This window comes from Crocuta crocuta, unplaced genomic scaffold, assembly GCF_008692635.1.
Source record: "Crocuta crocuta isolate KB4526 unplaced genomic scaffold, BGI_CrCroc_1.0 scaffold147, whole genome shotgun sequence".
In the NCBI taxonomy this organism is placed as follows: Eukaryota; Metazoa; Chordata; class Mammalia; order Carnivora; family Hyaenidae; genus Crocuta; species Crocuta crocuta.
This window is the reverse complement of record NW_027532594.1, coordinates 5,618,650-5,638,353: the sequence shown is the minus strand read 5'-3', so window position 1 is coordinate 5,638,353 and position 19,704 is coordinate 5,618,650. Positions and strand designations below refer to the sequence as shown.

General features: G+C 37.7%; 1 protein-coding gene across 1 annotated transcript in view; it reads left to right on the top strand.

The window, feature by feature from the left end:
• AK9 (adenylate kinase 9) overlaps positions 1-19,704 on the top strand; it is a 124,397-nt gene that overhangs the window by 47,322 nt on the left and 57,371 nt on the right. Inside the window, exons 17-20 of the mRNA XM_077779966.1 lie at positions 894-1,042; positions 11,435-11,591; positions 12,408-12,522; positions 16,374-16,444. Of these exons, the coding sequence (XP_077636092.1) occupies positions 894-1,042; positions 11,435-11,591; positions 12,408-12,522; positions 16,374-16,444 (492 nt within the window). The remainder of the gene's footprint in view (positions 1-893; positions 1,043-11,434; positions 11,592-12,407; positions 12,523-16,373; positions 16,445-19,704) is intronic.

Sequence of the window (19,704 nt, the reverse complement as noted above, 5' to 3'; positions counted from 1 at the left end):
AGAATGGATAATGAGTGAACAACTAGCAGCTTCTAGAAATTTTGATATCTTTGCCTCATCTTGCCCCCTTCCCAAGGCTACAGGAACATCATGGGTTCTTGCCTCTTCCATTTTGGCTCCCCAAGAATTGGGGGCTCTCTTCCCTCCCTAAGAACAGACTTCTCACTTCACAGCAGAGGGCAGCAGGTAGCTGCTCACTGAAAGCCCTTTGGAGTTTTTCTGGGCTAGGATAAATTGTGCTCTAGCAGGAGACCCTGATGGAGGGAGCATTAGGGCAGCAGCTCAGGAAGCACAACTGGAAAGGCAGCGGCAGAGGAGCCAAGTGGAGCTGCCAATCTCCTGCCTTATTAAAGGAAAGGATGAATATATCATGATGCAGTCTATGAGCCAACTCAGCTGTGTAGGGAGGCATTCAAACATGAGGACGAGAATGAAGTATAGCACTTGAAAAACCAGCCTGTGCCCCCCATTCTTCCATCTCTGCCAACCTGCCTACTTCTTATCCACTTACTGTTTCATGTGCTCTCATGCTTATAATTGGAAGTATTCATCTTGTTTTCTGATTAATTCCCTAGATGTGCATGTTTTAGCTTGAGCCCTGTAATCCTTTGTTTCCTACCTCTACCTGGTTTCCTGGGTTTTGACTCCTGATGGACATGATTTTCTTCTTACCTCACTCACTTTTGCTCCAAAACACTGGCTTTAAGCCACTGCTCTGATGTTTTTGTTTCCCAACTTAACATTTCCTCCCTAGTCTATTTCTCCCTTCTTGGGGCATGTACAGCAGTAATGCAAAGACAGTATTTTGGGGGGTCAAGTGTTAACTATCGTGTTCTATTGCAAATAGCATTGTCCACTAAAATTATTAATAGCATTAGGTTATATTACTTTAGACTCAATAGAAGACTTACTAGAAGAGGTAACTGCAGATCATCCAGAGGTTCGTTCTATAGTAGAGGAGACTGTAAAAATGACAAAGGATCTGAACTTTGAACATCCATATGAAAAACATGCTGAAATCTTAGAGGAAATCATCAAGGAGGTAAGAAATCTAGATCCAAATGTTTATGCCTAGTAATTTTTAATTTCCACAACTATGCAATGTAATTTCATAGCTTTGAAATTAATTCTTTATTAACTTTTATCTTCTTTAACTGAGTTCAGTTGGTTAAAATATGGTGCATATGAAGCCAGTACCAAAGTTAGATATTTCATCTATGAGCTACTGAGTTGTAAACCAAGACAAATTTCACTCCATAGCTAATTTATTTTATCCAACCACCTCGAACACATGTTCATAAGAGAAATGGATGGACACACAAGTGATTTTCCAATCTAAGGGGAAAATAAAGCTTCAGATGCTTTGTCCTACTGATGGCAAATCAGAAGGTTTTTCTTGGGTTTATAAAGAACAAGATATTCATATGGGTCTATTTTGTACAGAGACCTTGTGTAAGCATTCTGAGCAACAGTCAACTACAACAAATCTGTTTTGGACTCTCAATGAACTTCTTTGGTATTTCTCTGTAATTTGAAAATGATGTAATTAAAAATTATGGGAGAAGAAAAAAATATTTTGAGAGTAAAGCACCACTCTATAACATATTCGGTGGACTCCTTGAGTCCCAGGCTGTACCCAAGGTGAATTGCTGTCCCCCTCTGAGCTTCCTGCAGAGATCTTTCAACTTCTCCTGCATCTCTTCAGGTTGTTCTGTCATCAGCTGATTCCTTCAGAAACATTCTGAGAGGGCACTCAGCTGGCTCAGCTGATTACATGTCTAGCTCTTGATTTCGGCTCAGGTCATAATCTCACAGTTCAGGAGATCGAGCCCCACATCGGGCTCTGAACTGACAGCACAAAGTCTGCTTGGGATCCACTCTCTTTCCCTCTCTCGCTGTTCCTCCCCTACTGTGCTCTCTCTCTGTCTCCAAATAAATAAATAAGCTTAAAAATTTTAAGAGAGGGGCGCCTGGGTGGCTTAGTCGGTTAAGCGTCCGACTTTCGCTTAGGTCATGATCTCACGGTTCGTGGGTTCGAGCCCCGCGTCGGGCTCTGTGCTGACTGCCAGCTCAGAGCCTGGAGCCTATTTCGGAGTCTGTATCTCTCTGTCTCTCTCTGACCCTCCCATTCACACTGTCTCTCTCTCTCCTAGAAATAAATAAAAATATTAAAAAAATTTTTTATGAGAAAAACAGAAACATTCTGAAAACCTACTGTTTGCCCTGTAATATGCTAGATTCTAGGGCTATGAATATGAATTAAGCACAGCTCTTTAGGGACCCATCAGTCAGGTGGAGAAGGCTGATATATAATCTAAGAATTGAATTATCATGTACTGAGTGATAAGTAGATATGTGCAAGATGTAAGAATCCTACGAAGGTCAGGGCTGTCATCTCTGCATGGAAGGTGAGACAGAGCATCAGAGAAGAGAGACATACAAGTGAGGCAGGTTTTTAGCATGGTAGAAGTCCCATCCTTACCCTTCACTGAAAATTTTCTCCATTCTCTTCAGAGTTTATTCTGGAGGATACGAATCTACAGGGAGTACCAATGCATTTCTGATATAGCAATGTATGTAGTGTCACTAGATGAGAAAATGCCACTTTGGGATTGTGGAGGAGTTTAAGTCACATTAGATTTTTTAAATTAATTAATTAGTCTATTTAGGGAAGAGAATGCATGAGTGCCAGGGCTGGGGGAGGGGTAGAGCGAGAGAAAGAGAGAAAGAATCTTTTTTTTTAATGTTTATTTTTCAGAGAGAGAGCGAGAGAGCGAGCATACCCAAGAGGGGGAGGGGCAGAGAGAGAGAGAGAGACAGAATTCAAAGGAAGCTCCAGGCTCTGAGCTGTCAGTGCAGAATCCAACCCGAGGCTCAAACTCACAAGTCATGAGATGCTGACCTGAGCCAAAGTGCGACAGTTAACCCACAGAGCCACTCAGTTGCCCTGAGAGAGAGCCTTAAACAGGCTGCACACTCAATGTAGGGTGATCCCACTATGCTGAGATGATGACCTGAACCAAAATCAAGAATTGGATGCTCACACGACTGAGACAGCCAGGTGCCTCTAAATCACCAATTTGACAATAAATTATATTTAAGTAAGTAAATACATAAGTAACATTAGATTTCAACATCAAATCTCATATAAGATTGCCTTTCTCAAGAGAACAGAGACCTGTGCAGGAGGCTGTTTGACCTGTCATTAGTCTTAATGATCTCTGTGAGTAGTAAAGGTATTTTCAAAAAGTAGTGAGATTGAACCTAAAACTGCTCTAAGAAGAATAAGGGCCTTACTGGTTGTGTGTGTAGCTGGCACTACATGATCACACAGACTTTCTCTGGGGCAAGCCAGCATCCAGCCACAATCTCTGAACCTCTGCAGCAGCACGATTGCACAAATATTCCCTGGGGCAAGCCAGCACCTGGCCATTGCTTGGCAAGACCAACCCCCTCCCCCCCAAAGGTTGGAGCTGGTCCAAGTTGAAGGACCCTCAGAAGTGAGGGGTGTGGAAGCACAACCCCATCTGAGATAAAATTCAGGAGGGAGGTGCCACCTGGCAGGCTGACAGCCTGGACACAAACAGTGTAGAGACAAAGAGTGGATGGAAGCTGGAGACAAAGGAGGGGTGCTTGATTGCCCATCAGTGAGAGTAGGGTGGGAAGAGACTGGGAAGCTGGGTGAAGCCATTTTCACCTCTCTGATACAGGCAGGCAGCCACACCTCTCCACACCTCTCCACACCAGTGAGCTAAGCAGTGCCACCTAGTGGAAAATGGAGCCATTACACCAAGGCCCACCCAACTGCAACAACCAAGCCCTAAAGGACCACCACAAGTCTCTCCGCCTGCTTAGCGTACAGACTATAAAGTGCTTCATAGTTTGATTTCTAGGGGAAGCCGAACATAATTTCATTCAGATTTCCTTCTCTTCGCTGGTCCATCTATTAGTTTTTTCTTTTTCTTTTTCTTTTCTTTTCTTATTCTGGGACACAGAAAGAGAAAAAATTTATTTTTATTTTCCTTATTTATAAAAAAAAGTTATAATTTTTTACTGTATTTTTATTTTTGTAAATTTTTAAATTCTACTTTCTTCATTTTATTCTATTGTGTACATTTAAAAAAATTTTTATTACATTTATTTATTTTTGAGAGACAGATGAGACAGAGTACAAGCAGGGAAAGGGCAGAGAGAGGAGACACAGAATCTAAAGCAGGCTCCAGGCTCCAAACAAGCATTCAGCACAAAGCCCAATGCAGGGCTTGAACCCACAAACTGTGAGACCATGACCTGGGCCAAAGTCAGACACTTAAATGACTGAGCCACCCAGGTGCCCCGTATTGTATACATTTTTAAATTTTGAAACGTTTTTTTTTTCCCTGTTGCTTTCAACAACCAGACCAAACATATCTAGGATCTAGCTCCCTTTATTTGATTTTTTTGTGTTGTTTTTAATTTTAATATTTTATTTTATTCTTTTTCTTCCTCCAAAATGACAAAATGAAGGAATTCACCAGAAAAGAAAAAACTGACAGAAATGATATTCGGGGACTTAACCAAAATAGATAAAAGCAAGATGTCTGAACTAGAATTTAGAATCATGATAATAACAATACTACCTGGGGTTGAAAAATGGATAGAATCCCTTTCTGCAGAGATTACAGAAGTAAAATCTAATCAGGACAAAATTAAAAATGATATACCTGAGAAGTGATCTTGAATGGATGTCATGGCAGCAAGGATGGGTGAAGCAGAGCAGAAATCAGTGATCTAGCAAACAAAATTATGGAGAATAATAATGCAGAAAAAAAGGGGGAAACTAAGGCAAAGAGCATGATAGAAGAAGTAGAGAACTCAGTGACTCATTAAAAAAGAATAACATCCAAATCATGGGAATCCCAAAAGATGAAGAGGGAAAAAAAGGGATAGAAAGTTTATGTGAGAAAATCATAGCAGAAAACTTTCCTAACCTGGGGCAAGACACAGACATCAAAACCCAAGAAGCACAGAGAACTCCCATTATATTCAACAAACACTGACCACCAACAAGGCACATAATAGTCAAATTCACAAAATACACAGATAAGGAAAGAATTATGAAAGCAGCAAGGGGGAAAAAGTCCTTAACCTACAAGGGAAGACAGATCAGGTACAGAAGACCTATCCACAGAAACTTGGCAGGCCACAAAGGAGTGGCAGGATATATTCAATGTGCTGAATCAGAAAAATATGCAGCCAAGAATTCTTTACCCAACAAGTCTGTCATTCAAAATAGGAGAGATAAAAAGAGTTTCCCATACAAACAAAAACAAAGAAGTTTGTGACCACTAAACTAGGCCTGCAAGAAATTTTGAGGAGGACTCTGAAGGGAGAAAAGACAAAACAAAATTAAAAAGACCAAAAGCAACAAAGATAGAAAGGGCCAGAGAACACCACCAGAAACTCCAACTCTACAGGCAACACAATGGCAATAAATTCATATCTTTCAGTACTCACTCTAAATGTCAGCAGACTAAATGCTCCAATCAAAAGACATAGGGTAACACAATGGGTAAGAAACAAGACCCATCCATATTCTGTTTACAAGAGACCCATTTTAGACCTAAAGACACCTTCAGACTGAAAGTAAGAGGATGGAGAATCATCTATCATGCTAATAGTCACCAAAAGAAAGACAGAGTAGCCATAGTTACGTCAGACAATCTAGATTTTAAAATAAAGAGTGTAATAAGAGTTGAAGGGCATTATATCATAATTAGGAAGATCTAAGAATTGTAAACATATATGCCTCCAATGTGGAATAACCCAAGTAAATAAATCAATCACAAACATAAAGAACCTCATTGATAATAATGCCATAGTAGGGGACTTCAACACCCCACTTATAGCAATGGACAGATCATCTAAGAAGAAAATCAACAAGGAAACAGTGGCTTTGAATGACACACTGGACCGGATGGACTTAACAGATATATTCAGAACATTTCATCCTAAAGCAGCAGGATACACATTCTTCTCAAGTGCACATACAGCATTCTCTGGAATAGATCATGTACTGGGACACAAATCACCCCTCAACAAGTACAAAAAGATCAAGATCTTACAGTGCATATTTTCAGACCATAATGCTATGAAACTCGAAAATCAACCACAAAAAAAATTTGGAAAGACAATAAATAGTTGGAGTTTCAACTGATGAATGCATCAAGAAAATGTGGTGTATTTATACAATGGACTACTACATGGCAATGAGAAAGAATGAAATCTGGCCATGTGTAGCAACATGGATGGAACTTGAGGGTGTTANAAAGACTCTTGAATGCGGAGAACAAACTGAGGGTTGATGGGGGTTGGGGAGAGGGGAAGGGGGGTGATGGGCATGGAGGAGGGCACTTGTTGGGATAAGCACTGGGTGTTATATGGAAACCAACTTGACAATAAACTATTTAAGAAAAAAATAATTAATTAATTAATTTTAAAAAAATAGTTGGAGATTAAAGACCATCCTATTAAAGAATGAGTGGGTTAACCAAAAAGTTAAAGAGGAAATTAAAAAGTACATGGAAGCCAATGAAAACAGCACCACAGTCCAAAACTTCTAGGACACAGCAAAGGTGGTCATAGGAGGGAAGTATAGAGCAATCCAGGCCTTCCTAAAGAAGGAAGAAAGGTCTCAGATACACAACCCAATCTTATACCTTGAAAAGCTGGGAAAAGAACTGCAAATAAAACCCCAAACCAGCAGAAGACAGAGAACAATAAAGATTAAAGCAGAAATCAGTGCTATCGAAATAAAAAAAAAGTAGTAGAACAGATCAATGAAACCAAGAACAGCTGGTTCTTTGAAAGAATTAACAAAATTGATAAATCACTAGCCAGTTTTATCAAACATAAAAAGGAAAGGACTCAAATATATAAAATCAGAAATGAAAGAAGAAAGATCACAACCAACTGCAGAGATACAAACAATAATAACAGAGTATTATGAGCAATTATATGCCAATAATTTGGGCAATCTGGAAGAAATACACAAATTCCTAAAAACATACAAATTACCAAAACTGAAACGGGAAGAAATAGAAAATTTGTACAGACCCAAATCTCAATCTCAATCTCTCTCTCTCTCTCGATGCTTTTTTCACAGTGATAAATATTTATTTATACAAGTGATAAACATCTATGTATGTGTATATAATATGTATATTCACAAGTGATAAAATTAAAAGCAAACATGAAATAACATAGAATAAGGGAATCCAAAAACAGCATTAAATGCAAGGGAAAAAATTTATTAAGTTAAAATCACAAAAGGATAGAAATATGAATAGTGCATGTAAATGTTACATCATTTTTCTAACTATTACTTTCTCTCGCTCACCCCTTCCCTGAGGATGTCCAAAGAGAGTGACACTATTTTCAACTGCTCAGACACCTGAGAGACCACTTCCATGGCTCTGGTGACAGTGGGGCAAGACACAGACCACGCACGCACAAAGGCTTCCCTGGGGCCCCATCCCTACCACTTGCCCTGCGAGGCACCATCTCCAGGCTGAGTCCCGCCTTCCCTCTGCTGGGCCTCACACTCTGGAATTCTTTCAGGTATGAAATCCTGAGGAAGATTCCCCCCTTCTCTCCACAATGATCTCCACTGGGGGAATCTCCCTCAATAGATGCCTACACCGAAGCTGTTTTGCCGATACATCCAGAATGCCGGTACATCCAAAACATGTATCCTCAGGCACCCGGTCCTTGCCTCCCGAACCTGCCCTCCCCTCAGCTTTAAAATGTCCGGGCCTGAGTGCCTTGTGCCACTTCAGCAACGGCAGCACCATTCCCCTGCCCTATTTCAGTGACTTCCTTTCCTGAAGGAGTGGCATGCGCCCATGATGTTTCACTTCTCTCTTCCTCAGAGTCACTTGAGGTCGAGTCAGAAAGATAACTTCCGCATTTGGACCTGCACAAGCACAGTGGAAAAACTCTTCAAGCAAAATCTCAACAGAGGCTACTTAATAGTGATTCTCTCTATGGAAAAAAAAAAAAAACTATGAGAATCATAATTTTAGGACAAAGTTCAAACTAGGGAAAGCATATAATAAATATGACATATTAATTCCTTAATATAAAAGATTTCTCACAAATCAAGGGAAATGGAATACCCTAATATAAAAGCAGGCAAAAGGTATAAACAGACTGTTTCATTAAAGGAGAAATGCAAATGGTTCATTGAAAATTTTCATGTTCAAATTTCAATAAAAATATGAAACTTAATACTGTGGGATACAGATTCTTACCTGTCAAATTGCCAAAGATTTTTAAAAATGCATAATAATCTATACTAGGGAGGCAATAATGAGATAGCCACATAGGAAGAGTGAAAATTGATACAGATGTTTTGGAAGCAAAGTGGCAATGTGTGTGAAAGGTCTTTAAAATGTTCATTCTTGGGGCGCCTGGGTTTCTCAGTCAGTTAAGTGTCCGACTTCGGCTCCAGTCATGATCTCACGGTTCGTGGGTTCCAGCCCCGCGTCGGGCTCTGTGCTGACAGCTAACTCAGAGCCTGGAGCCTGCTTCTAATTCTGTCTCCCTCTCTCTCTGACCCTCCCCTGCTCGCTCATGCTGTCTCTCTCTCTCTCTCAGAAATAAATTTTAAAAAACATTAAAAATTTTTTTAACTTAAAAAAAATAAAATGTTCTTTCTTTTATGACTTTTGACCTAAGGAATCTGACCTGAAGAAATATATAACATTCATAGGCAAAGATTTATATATATATAGCTATGCATCGCAGTATTATATTAAAATTATAAGTGATGTCAATGTTTAACAGGAAGAGAATAATTAAACAAATTAAGATCTATTCATTTGATAACATACTATGAAAGGTGGTGCCTGGGTGGCTTTGTCGTTGTTTGAGCATCCGACTCTTGATGTCAGCTCAGGTGTTGATCTCATGGTTCATGAGTTTGAGCCTGGGTTGGGCTCTGTGCTGAGGGTGGAGCCTGCTTAAGATTCTCTCTCTCTTTCTCTCTCCCTGCCCCTCACCCTTGCCTACATGCTCTCTCCCTCTCTCTTTCTCTCTCTCTCCCTCCAAAAAAAGAAAGAAAGAAATGCTATGAAGGTATTAATTTTTTTCAAAAAAATTGAGTGAGATGGAGAAATTATAAATTGTATCTCAGCATTGCTTTAATATGTTATCTTGAAACTGGACAGTAAAATTTTCATTACCCATTGGGGCACCTGGGTGACTCAGTTGGATAAGCATCCAGTTCTTGATTACAGCTCTGCTCATGATCTCACAGTTTGAGTGTGAGCCATGCATCAGGCTTCACACTGACAGTGCAAATCCTGCTTAGGATTCTCTTTCTCTCAGCTCCTCCCACACTCTTTCTCACATGCTTTCTCTCTCTCTCTTTCTTTCTTTCTCTCTCTCCCTCTCTCTCTCAAAAATAAAAATAATTTTTTCATTAACCATTTATATTTCTTTTTTTCAGTTTTATTGAGTTTTTTAATGTTTGTTTTTGAGAGAGAGACATACAGAATGTAAGCAGGAGAGGAGCAGAGAGAGAAGGAGACACAGAATCCGAAGCAGGCTTCAGACTCTGAGCTGTCAGCACAGAGCCCAACACGAGTCTCCAACTCATGAACCACAAGATCATGACCTGAGCTGAAGCTGGACGCTTAACCAACTGAGCCACCCAGGCGCCACTATTGAGTTGGATTTCACATATAACACTGTATTAGTTTAAAGTGTATAACATAATGATATGGTATATGTATTGCAAAATGTTTACCACAATAATTTTAGCTAACACCCATTCATTTCACATACTTAGTTTTTTCCTTTGTGTGGTGAGGACTTCTAAGATCAACTCTCTTAGCAACTTTCCAATATATATACAACTATATACAATATAGTGTTGTAAACTATAGTCAAACCATGCTAAATATTACATCCCCAGGACATATTTATCTTATAAATACATTTGTACCTTTTGATCCCCTTCACCCATTCCCTCACCCCCACCCCTGCCTCTGACCACCACAAATCTGTTCCCTGTTTCTATTTTTTTTTTTAAATTTTTTTAATGTTTTTATTTTTTTAATGTTTTATTTATTTTTGAGAGAGAGAAGAGACAGCGTGAGCACAGAAGGGTCAGAGAGAGAGGGGGACACAGAATTAGAAGCAGTCTCCAGGCTCTGAGCTAGCTGTCAGCACAGAGCCCGATGCAGGGCTCAAACCCACAAATCATGAGATCATGACCAGAGCCGAAGTTGGACGCTTAACCAACTGAGCCAACCAGGCACCCCAAGTTCATCTTTTTAGATTCTACATATAAGTGAGATTATATAGTATTTGTCTTTCTGTGTCTGACTTATTTTCATTTATACTTCCTTTTTATAGCTTTCTATTTCTTCCTAATTCTCTATGTTAAGTATTTCAAAGTGTTTAAAATTCTTTTTTTAGAAGACTCTTCATTGAGATGGAAATTCAAAGAGTAGGTAATCTTCAATTCTGCAGAGGCCATCCTCGTGACATCTCTTCCCCTCTGACTTCTAATATCCTATGATTACCTGGTGACACACAAAGTTGAAACCCTCAGAGCTGGTGTATTCACAGATCCACATCACTAATTGCCATGCTCATGTTGAAGCCATTGCTACTGCACTGCGAGAAGAGGGTTGTATGCACCTGTAAGTTTTGTTTTGCCCCAATTCCTTCATGCTGCTTTTAGCCACCATCTCAGTACCTTCTCAACTCTCACACTGAGGGATGAAAAGCAAAAGGGAAGTGAAGAGTGTTGTCACTAAAACAGGCAAGTCAGACTGGGCCCTTGCTATTCAAAAAGTGGTCCGTGGACAAGTGTCACCTGGAAGCATGTTAGAAATGCAGACTTGTGGGCCCTTGGAACCTAAGACCTCCTAAATCAGGATCTGAACTCTATAATACTAAGCGATAGGGGTTCCTGGGTGACTCTGTCAGTTGAGCCTCTGACTCTTGTTTTTGGCTCAGGTCATGATCCCAGGGTTGTGGCATTGAGCCCCACATTGGGCACCATGCTGAGTGTGGAACCTACTTAAGATTCTCTCTGTCTCTCTCTCTCTCTCTCTCTCTCTCTGCCCCTCTACCATTCATGCACATATGCACGCACACACTCTCTCTATATATATAAAATAAAAATATGTATATAATACTGAACATATATAGCAAAAATGTATTGTTACATTTATTTAATAAAGGCTTTTGCTTCCCATTCTTAATTTTTAAAACTTAGTTCCTTTAAAATTTTCTCTTTTAAAATTAAGCGATTCTCTTTTTTTTCTTTCAAGTGAGAATTTGAAAGATAATTGGTGAAGGTCCACAAAAATGATACATCAAAGAGTTATCCTTGACATCTGTGGCTATGATGGTAATATCAGTGTATCATATTTCACAGGTTGCTGAAGAAAACAGAAATAAGTCTTTCGGTGCCCCAAAATATGGAGGATGGATACTGGACAACTGCCCTCTTACAAAAGAACTGTGGATAGTCTTAGTTGAGAAAGGAGTTATGCCTGATTTAATAATCTGTTTATCAGATACAGAAAACAATGGTTGGTAAATGTTTATCATGTAAATTTGGAAGTGAAGTTTTTATTACTGATGATATGTTTAGTGAAAATACAAAGTGGAAAAATCTCCACTCTCCCTAGGTATATATGCCACCCCAACAATCCCTTCATGACTTAGAGATACACAAAATGAGGCATCCATTCACCAAGTAGATGACCAGGCATAGTGTGCTGGATCACTGGATATTGTATCAGGTCCTAACAATTATTCTTTGGTGCTGAAAGTTTAACACCCCATTCCCAGGCAGCACTATAACTTCTAAATGAGAAATAGAGTAGAGACTCTATACCTGTTCTTATTCACCTCAAATGGGAAATATTAAGTATATGAAGTTAGAAGGACTAAATTTTAATTATTCTGTCCCTTTGAACAAAGCTATAATAAAGCAATATTGTACTGGTATAACAACAGACATGTAGACCAATGGCACAGAATAGAGAGCTCAGGAATACACCCCTACACATATGGTCAACTAATCTTTGACATGGGGGCTAAGAATATTCTGTCATCTTGTCTTTTAGGGAAATATATTTGAAAAGAGTTTCAAGGGGGGAAATATAATATATTATCTCTTTTCATGTTTTAGTTATTTTTACCATGCCATTATATACCTCCTAGAAAGGATTTAAGATGGTCTCCGTATTTTAAAGAACCTGGGCTCTCCTTAGATAAAGCCTTAAAGGAAAATGTATTTGGATATAGGCAGAAATAATTTTTCATCATTAATTTCCAAAATATATCTCACTGTATTTTATAGAACTTCAAAATTAATGTCATTCTCTTTATCTACATTTCAGGAAAATATTTACTGAATAGACTGTATTTAGAGAACAAACCTGAAATTGACTCTAAGATTTTAGAAAGATTATTAGATGAACTACAAAAGAAAAAAAAAGAGGAAGAAGAAGCAAGGTAAAATCTGCCTGGCTTACTAAAACAAGTTAATCAGTCTTCTACAGCTGTTAAATATCTACTTACAAGCTACGTTTATGAAATGTGTTTAATATCAAAACAGTGGTCCACTAAATAGATCCAATTCCAGTTAATTCTTAAAAAAAATAGCCAGTCACTTTACAAATACTTTCAGAGTCTCTAAAGTACCGAGTCGTAGATGTTTTCACAGGCTGAAATCAAACTTACTCAAAATCAAATGCCTACTCTCAAAAGACACTGTAAAAAACTGAGCACAGGCAAGGTTTTTTATACCATATTTGTCTGGGACTTAAATAATTTTGCTGACTAGTATCCACAAATTGAAGAAATAACATGTTAAATAGTAAATGAAAATACACTTGTGTGAGATAACTAAAATCTGAACCCTGACTATGCTCTACATAAGGAAAAAATAAGACTAATTATTTGTAGTTGACAGGCTCAACATCAAAATTTGTTCTCCAATCTGGGTGCAATCAAGAACTTTTACAAATGTGAACACGTATCTATTTGTCCATGGTGGGGTCAAGAACTAAACTTTAATAAACTATCAAGTCCTCAGACTGGAGAATAAAATATGAAAAGAAGCAGTGGCTTAATTTGCTAATTGTTCTTTCTTGCTGAAACATGTGCTTTAGATGTCAATTCATCCACTGGGATTCCGACTTCTTAAAAGTGATAATTTTAAGAATTAAATTTCTTTATGCTAATCCACCAAACCTCCTGCCATTAAGGACAGCACCTTTTAGGAACTTTGTCAAATGCTATTTCCTTTTCCCCTCAGATATCAGCAGTTAGAGCTGGGATTTAGGAGACCTCTTTGAACTCTAGAAATTATGAAGTTGGGAGGAGCATGAGGGGCAAGGGAGGTGATAACTGATAAGTGTATGTAAGAGAATTTTCAGTGTTTACTATTCATCTAAGTTAGCTATTCCTTTAAGAACTTGACAACAAAATATATGAAGTATAGTTTAGTTAGGTTATTTAATAAAAGTGTTTGATATATTGAGTAAAAAGACAATAATAACAAATGTTTTACAAATTTACAAATTACAAATTTATTACATTTGCTTTCAGCTTTTATAAGCTTTGTTATAAATGGAGCTACCGTCTGCTAAGGTTTAAGGGATTACCTAATTTTTCCCAGTGTATGAGAAATGGAAATATTTGAAGACAGATGAAGATATTAACACAAGAGTAAAACAAAGTTCATGTGATTTTTAGAGTGAACATCTGCAACATATTAAGGAGATAATTTAGAATACATACTACATATACATGTATCATTTTTTGAGAGAGAAAGAGAGAGAGTGAGAGAGAGAGAGAGAGAGTGTGTGTGTTTACAAGCAGGAGAGGAACAGAGGGACAAGAANAGAGTAAAACAAAGTTCATGTGATTTTTAGAGTGAACATCTGCAACATATTAAGGAGATAATTTAGAATACATACTACATATACATGTATCATTTTTTGAGAGAGAAAGAGAGAGAGTGAGAGAGAGAGAGAGAGAGAGAGAGAGTGTGTGTTTACAAGCAGGAGAGGAACAGAGGGAGAAGAAGAGAGAGAATCCCAAGCAGGCTCCGCCCTGTCAGTGTAGAGCCCAAGGCAGGGCTTGATCCCACGACCTTGAGATTATGCCTGAGTCAAAACCAAGAGCCACTTAACTGACTAAGCCACTCAGGCATCCTACGTGTATCCTTTTCTTAAAAAAGGAAGAGAGACCTCCACTTTCTCCTTACTCTACCTTCATTTCCCTTTTACCCTATGGAACCTTGTGAGCTATCTCTATAATCAATTGTTACCTCTTTTGATTCCAAATTTTCACATCTTTGTAAACTTGCCCAGATTGAAGCAAGCTTTTCTACATCTGTATATGTTCTATATATTTTCTACATTTCTTTGTTTTAAAAATTCAACATGAGTATTTTTAAGCAAACATTTTTTATCATATACCGGAGAAAATGAAATTTAAAGCTGTTAAAAAGAAATTAAAGCCATTTAAAGGCCTTGCATCTTGGTTGGAAAGGAGATAATATTAACAGGATTAAAAATTACAAGTTGGGCCAAATGTCTACAGACACACTGAATTCTGCAGCTTTTATAGCATCAGTTTCCAGATGTTCCAGTCAAGTGCAAGATAATTTCTGTCTTTACATTTGTCTTTGACTCATCCATCCAACCGGTTTCATAGAAGTGACTAACAACTGAGCAAAATTCTTCCTCAGTCTCATCAGGTCTTAGACTCTTAGCAGTGGCTTACTGTATTTAGGCTGTGGATAAGGGAAGTTTCACAAAAAAGCCCTGCCTAAAATAAACAGAATGACTGCTGATTGGCACACAATCAAGTGGGGAGGGAGTGGAGAAAGAGTACCCAGGAGTCTCAGAGGTCTAGGTCATGAACAAAGAGAACTCGAATTACCCCAAGTCTGCAGGCTAGATTGCAGGATTTAGAATACCTAAATGAGAGAACATTCCCTAGTAACAAGAAATACACCTGTTGGCAAAAGAAGTGTAGCGATGCCTTTTGAAAAGAATAGAAATAATTAGATGTTCACAGGATGTGGAAAAGGATGCAAAGAACACTGAATATGGAGAAGGACAGACCTATAGAAACAGTCAGAAAAACTGCCCCAGCTTGGGCAACCAATATGAATGAGCTTTACTTAATTCATTCCTTATTGATGAATACTTGACATACTTTTTGAGTATTTTTCTTTAAAAGATGCAGTTGACATTCTTATTAATGTGTCTTTGTGCAGTAGTATGTCAGTTCTTAAGAGTTAATTCCTAGATATAGAATTTTAGATCAAAGGTATACACATTTTAATTTTAACAAATATTGCCCCTTGTCATCACTTTACTAGCTTTCCTTATACCTGTCTTCACCATGCAGGTAGGCTTAGTGCTTCAACCCTAATGAAAAACAGATTCTCTCCAGATATTTAAGTTTTTATATTCTAAGCCTCCAAATTTCATTATTACTGTGTTGAAAAGAAATCAGGAAATGATTTTCTTGATCACAAAGATAATTATCTTTTTATTTAATATAGAAAATTTTTATTTTAGTTTATTATTTTTTTAACGTTTATTCACCTTTGAGAGAGAGAGAAAGAGAGACAGCATGCAAGCAAGGGAGGGGCAAAGAGAAAGGGAGACACAGAATCCAAAGTAAGCCCCAGGCTCTGAGCTATCAGCACAGAGCCCGACTCAGGGCTTGAACTCATGAACTGTAAGATTATGACCTAAGCCGAAGTCAGACACTTAACCAACTGAGCTACCCAGGTGTTTTTAAATGCAAAAAATGATAAGTAAAAGTAAAAATTCTCATAATGTCAGCACCCAGAGATAATTACTATGAACAGTTTGACTAGTTTTCTTCTAATCTTTTGAGCATCATTTATCTAAATTTTAAGTACAAAATTAAAATTATAAATTGTTTTATATTTTTTTGTCACTTAACATCTTTCATTTATTTTGTGAACATTTTTCATTTAATCCAAAGGGAAAATGATGTAACTTCTCCCATTTACCTTTTCAAATTGGAGTTATACAATCCTTTATTAATTTTAACAAATTTCCCAATAAATAGCCAAAGGTTTTTTGAAGTATAAGATTGCAATTTTTCTTACAAAAAAAAAAAAACTGGAAAAAATAAACCCCTGGAAAATTAACTGGCTTCAATTTCAGCAAACTAAACATTTACATTGTAAAGTATAATGAACATTATACACAACTTACCCTGTTTTTTACCACCATAAGCCTCAGATACTGTAATATTGTGAGATGTCTGAATTTGCAAAGGTGATTAAATTTTGGACATTTTCATTTCAGAAAAGCCGCTGAAGAGGCATTAATACAAGAAAACCAAAGGCTGTTGGAAGCTATGAATGAGAAAGCAAAAGGCAAACACAGATTTATATCTCTAATAATGTGTCGTTTAATTTTGTATTGTTACTACAGGCAACTGCAGTATTTTAAGTGAATTACAGACAGCGTGACCATATATCCCAGTTTGCCCATGAGAGTCTAGGTTTATGCCTATGGTACTGAAATATTTATCTGACCCACTTTCATTCTCAGTGCTCCAATTTAGATTATAAACTGTATGGTCACTAGAGTAATGGAGTCATAGGGAAAGAGCTCCCACACAGATACCTACGTGGGCAGCATCTGCAGCGGGTCTTAAAACATCTCCCCTTGTCACATACAACGCATGGCTGCTGGAATTCCGGTAGAAAGATCCTCGGAAGTTGAGAAAACAGCCAATCTCCTGCTATCCCCATTTTCTTTGAACTTAAACTTCCATCTCCATTATAGAAGAACTTACTCAAACAGTTTCTTTTAAGACCGAAGCTCTTAACCTGGGGTTCATGGATAAAATTCAGAGGCCTGTGAGCTTGAATGGGAAAATAACTACAACTTTATTTTCATTGACCTTGACCTGAAATTTAATATTTCCTTCAACTGGTAATTAATACAGGCAACATACCACAATAGTATCAGTAGTATCTTAGCTTTGTCACCAATAGAAACAAAGACATTTTCATATCCCATTACAGTTTTATATATCCTGGTTATGCTTATCACTATTTCAAAATCATGGTGGTTATTAAACCAGCTGCTACTTGTTATTTAATGCATTCGTAAAGATTTTCTACAAATTTTCTACAGCACAAAATTTATTTTGATACCTCCATATCTATATTTCAGTATAATTTGATTCTTATGTATTTTATTTTATGGGTTTGAAAGCATCATTCTAAGAAGGGTCCATAAGTTTCATCAGACTGCCAGAAGGGTCCATGACTCAAAAGAGTAAAAAGTGTCTATTTTAGTTTTCCTTTGCTGACAACAAGCTGCCCCCAAACTGTAAAACAACCACATTTTTATTCTGTACGCATTTCTATGGGTCAGATCTTAGCTCAGGGCTAATCTCTCTCTGCTCCCTGAGAAGATCAGTTCAGGCTCTGAGTGGTCACCTAAGAAGTCAGTCCTCCACCCCCGCAGGCAAGCTTTCAGAGACTGCAGCCCTAACATGTTCATTTGACTTCATAAGAGACCCAGAGCCCAGTCCACCAATTAAGCTACTCCCAAATTCCTGACCCCAGAACCTGCAAGGGTAATATGTGATTATTGTTGTTTTAATCATTAAATTTTGGAGTTATTTATTATGAAGCAATAGATAACTAGCACAACACATACTTAGTAAAAATCGCATATAGTATAAGGATCTTAGCATAGTTTTCAATCCATTCCTGACTTATCTGGTACACAGATTAGCCATTAGAATTCTAGAAAAAGTACTAGAACTTTTTACACTTTTCTGCATTATTATATAAACTCTTTTTATTTGTATTATGAAGAGCCTAATATGGAAAAGAAGTCAACTTATGGGGGTACCTCAATGGCTCAGTCGGTTAAGCATCCAACTCTTGATTTTGGCTCAGGTCATGATCTCACCGTTTGAGAGATCTAACCCCAAGCTGTGCTCTGCACTAACAGTGCAGAGCCTGCTTGATATTCTCTCTCTCCCTCTCTTTCTGTTCATCTCCTGCCGGCACATGCGCTCTCTCTCTCTCTCTCTCTCTCTGTCTCTCTCAAAAATAAACTTTTTTAAAATGTTTATTTATTTTTGGGAAAGAGAGACAGAGAGCAAGCAAGGGAAGGGCAGAGAGAGAGAGAGAGAGAGAGAGAGAAGGGGAGACACAGAATCTGAAGCAGGCTCCAGGCTCTGAGCTGTCAGCACAGAGCCCGATGTGCAGCTCAAACTCATAAACTGCAAGATCATGACCTGAGCTGGAGCTGGGCACTTAATTGACTGAGCCACCCAGTTGCCCAAAAAATAAATAACTGGAAAAAAAAAAAGAATTCAACTTATAAGTAACTACATGTATGCATGTTAGCTTGGATAAATTTTTTTACTATGAGAAGATACTCAGTTGAAAGACATTGTGAGTTTTTGCTGTACAGCACATAACATCATGCCAAGCCCTGATCGGATTCCACAAATGCTACTTCTTCCTTGTGTGCATCACCATAAATTCTTCTATATAACACAAAAGTGTCACCATGGTATAAGTCACATACTTGGAAGCCACATGCACTGTACTCCCGGTACAGACTTATACCTATAAGAAAAAACACTTCAAGTTGCTTTGCTCTGGGGGCTTAATCATCCAGATTTAGATTAAAATTCAGATGCCAGAGGTATCTCATACCAGATAGTGTTGGAAGGTAATCTCTGGGGGAAGAAATTTCCACAAGAGTCCAGAAAACAGGCTCATTCATTTTCTCATGTCATCTGCATAGAAATATTTTGTTTAATATTAAACAAAATATTTAATATTTTAATATGCATATATTAAAGGGAATTGAGGAGATAGGTTTTCTGACACTTTTCACCCCTTCGTTATCCTGAAAGATTTACATGCAACTTCATAAAACTTGGAATCATATTTTCAAAATTTACATTTGACATATGAATCAGCATATTCCATTGTTTATAATTAGGTATAAGAAAATCCATCATTTATATGTTAAATCTAGCCCCGTGCTGCCCAAAAGAAATGTAATGCAAGCCACATATGTAACTTTAAATTTTGTAGTAGCTAGATAAAAGTAAAAAGAAGTGAAATTAATTATATTTTACTTAACATACACAGAAGATTATTTTTAACATGTAATCAGTGCAAAAATTCCCAAATATATTTTACATTCAGTTTTTCATACTAAGCCTTTGAAATCCATTGTGTATTTGTATTTGCAGTGCACCTCGATTTGTATTAGCCACGTTTCAAGTGCTCAATACCCACACATGGCTAATGGCTCCTTATCAGTGTAGTTCTAATCATTTCCTTATTGAATGGACTTCTGGGCTGTTTCTAGTTTTTTACTGTTAAAAGCCTTAGCCCGATGCTCCCCTAGCACTCTGAGCACATGACTATTATCTTTTACCACTGGATTTTAATAGATAAAATATGTAGACCATATATCTGTCTCCCTCATTAAACTCCATGTTCCAGGAGGGCAAGGCCATTCATTCCTTATTCTTCGTTTTGGCCTCAGCACTTATCAGAATCCCTGGCATCCAATTAAATATTTGTTAACCTAAACTGGACACTGATTTTTTTCTACTCTTTTTTTTTTTTTTTTTTTTTAGAAG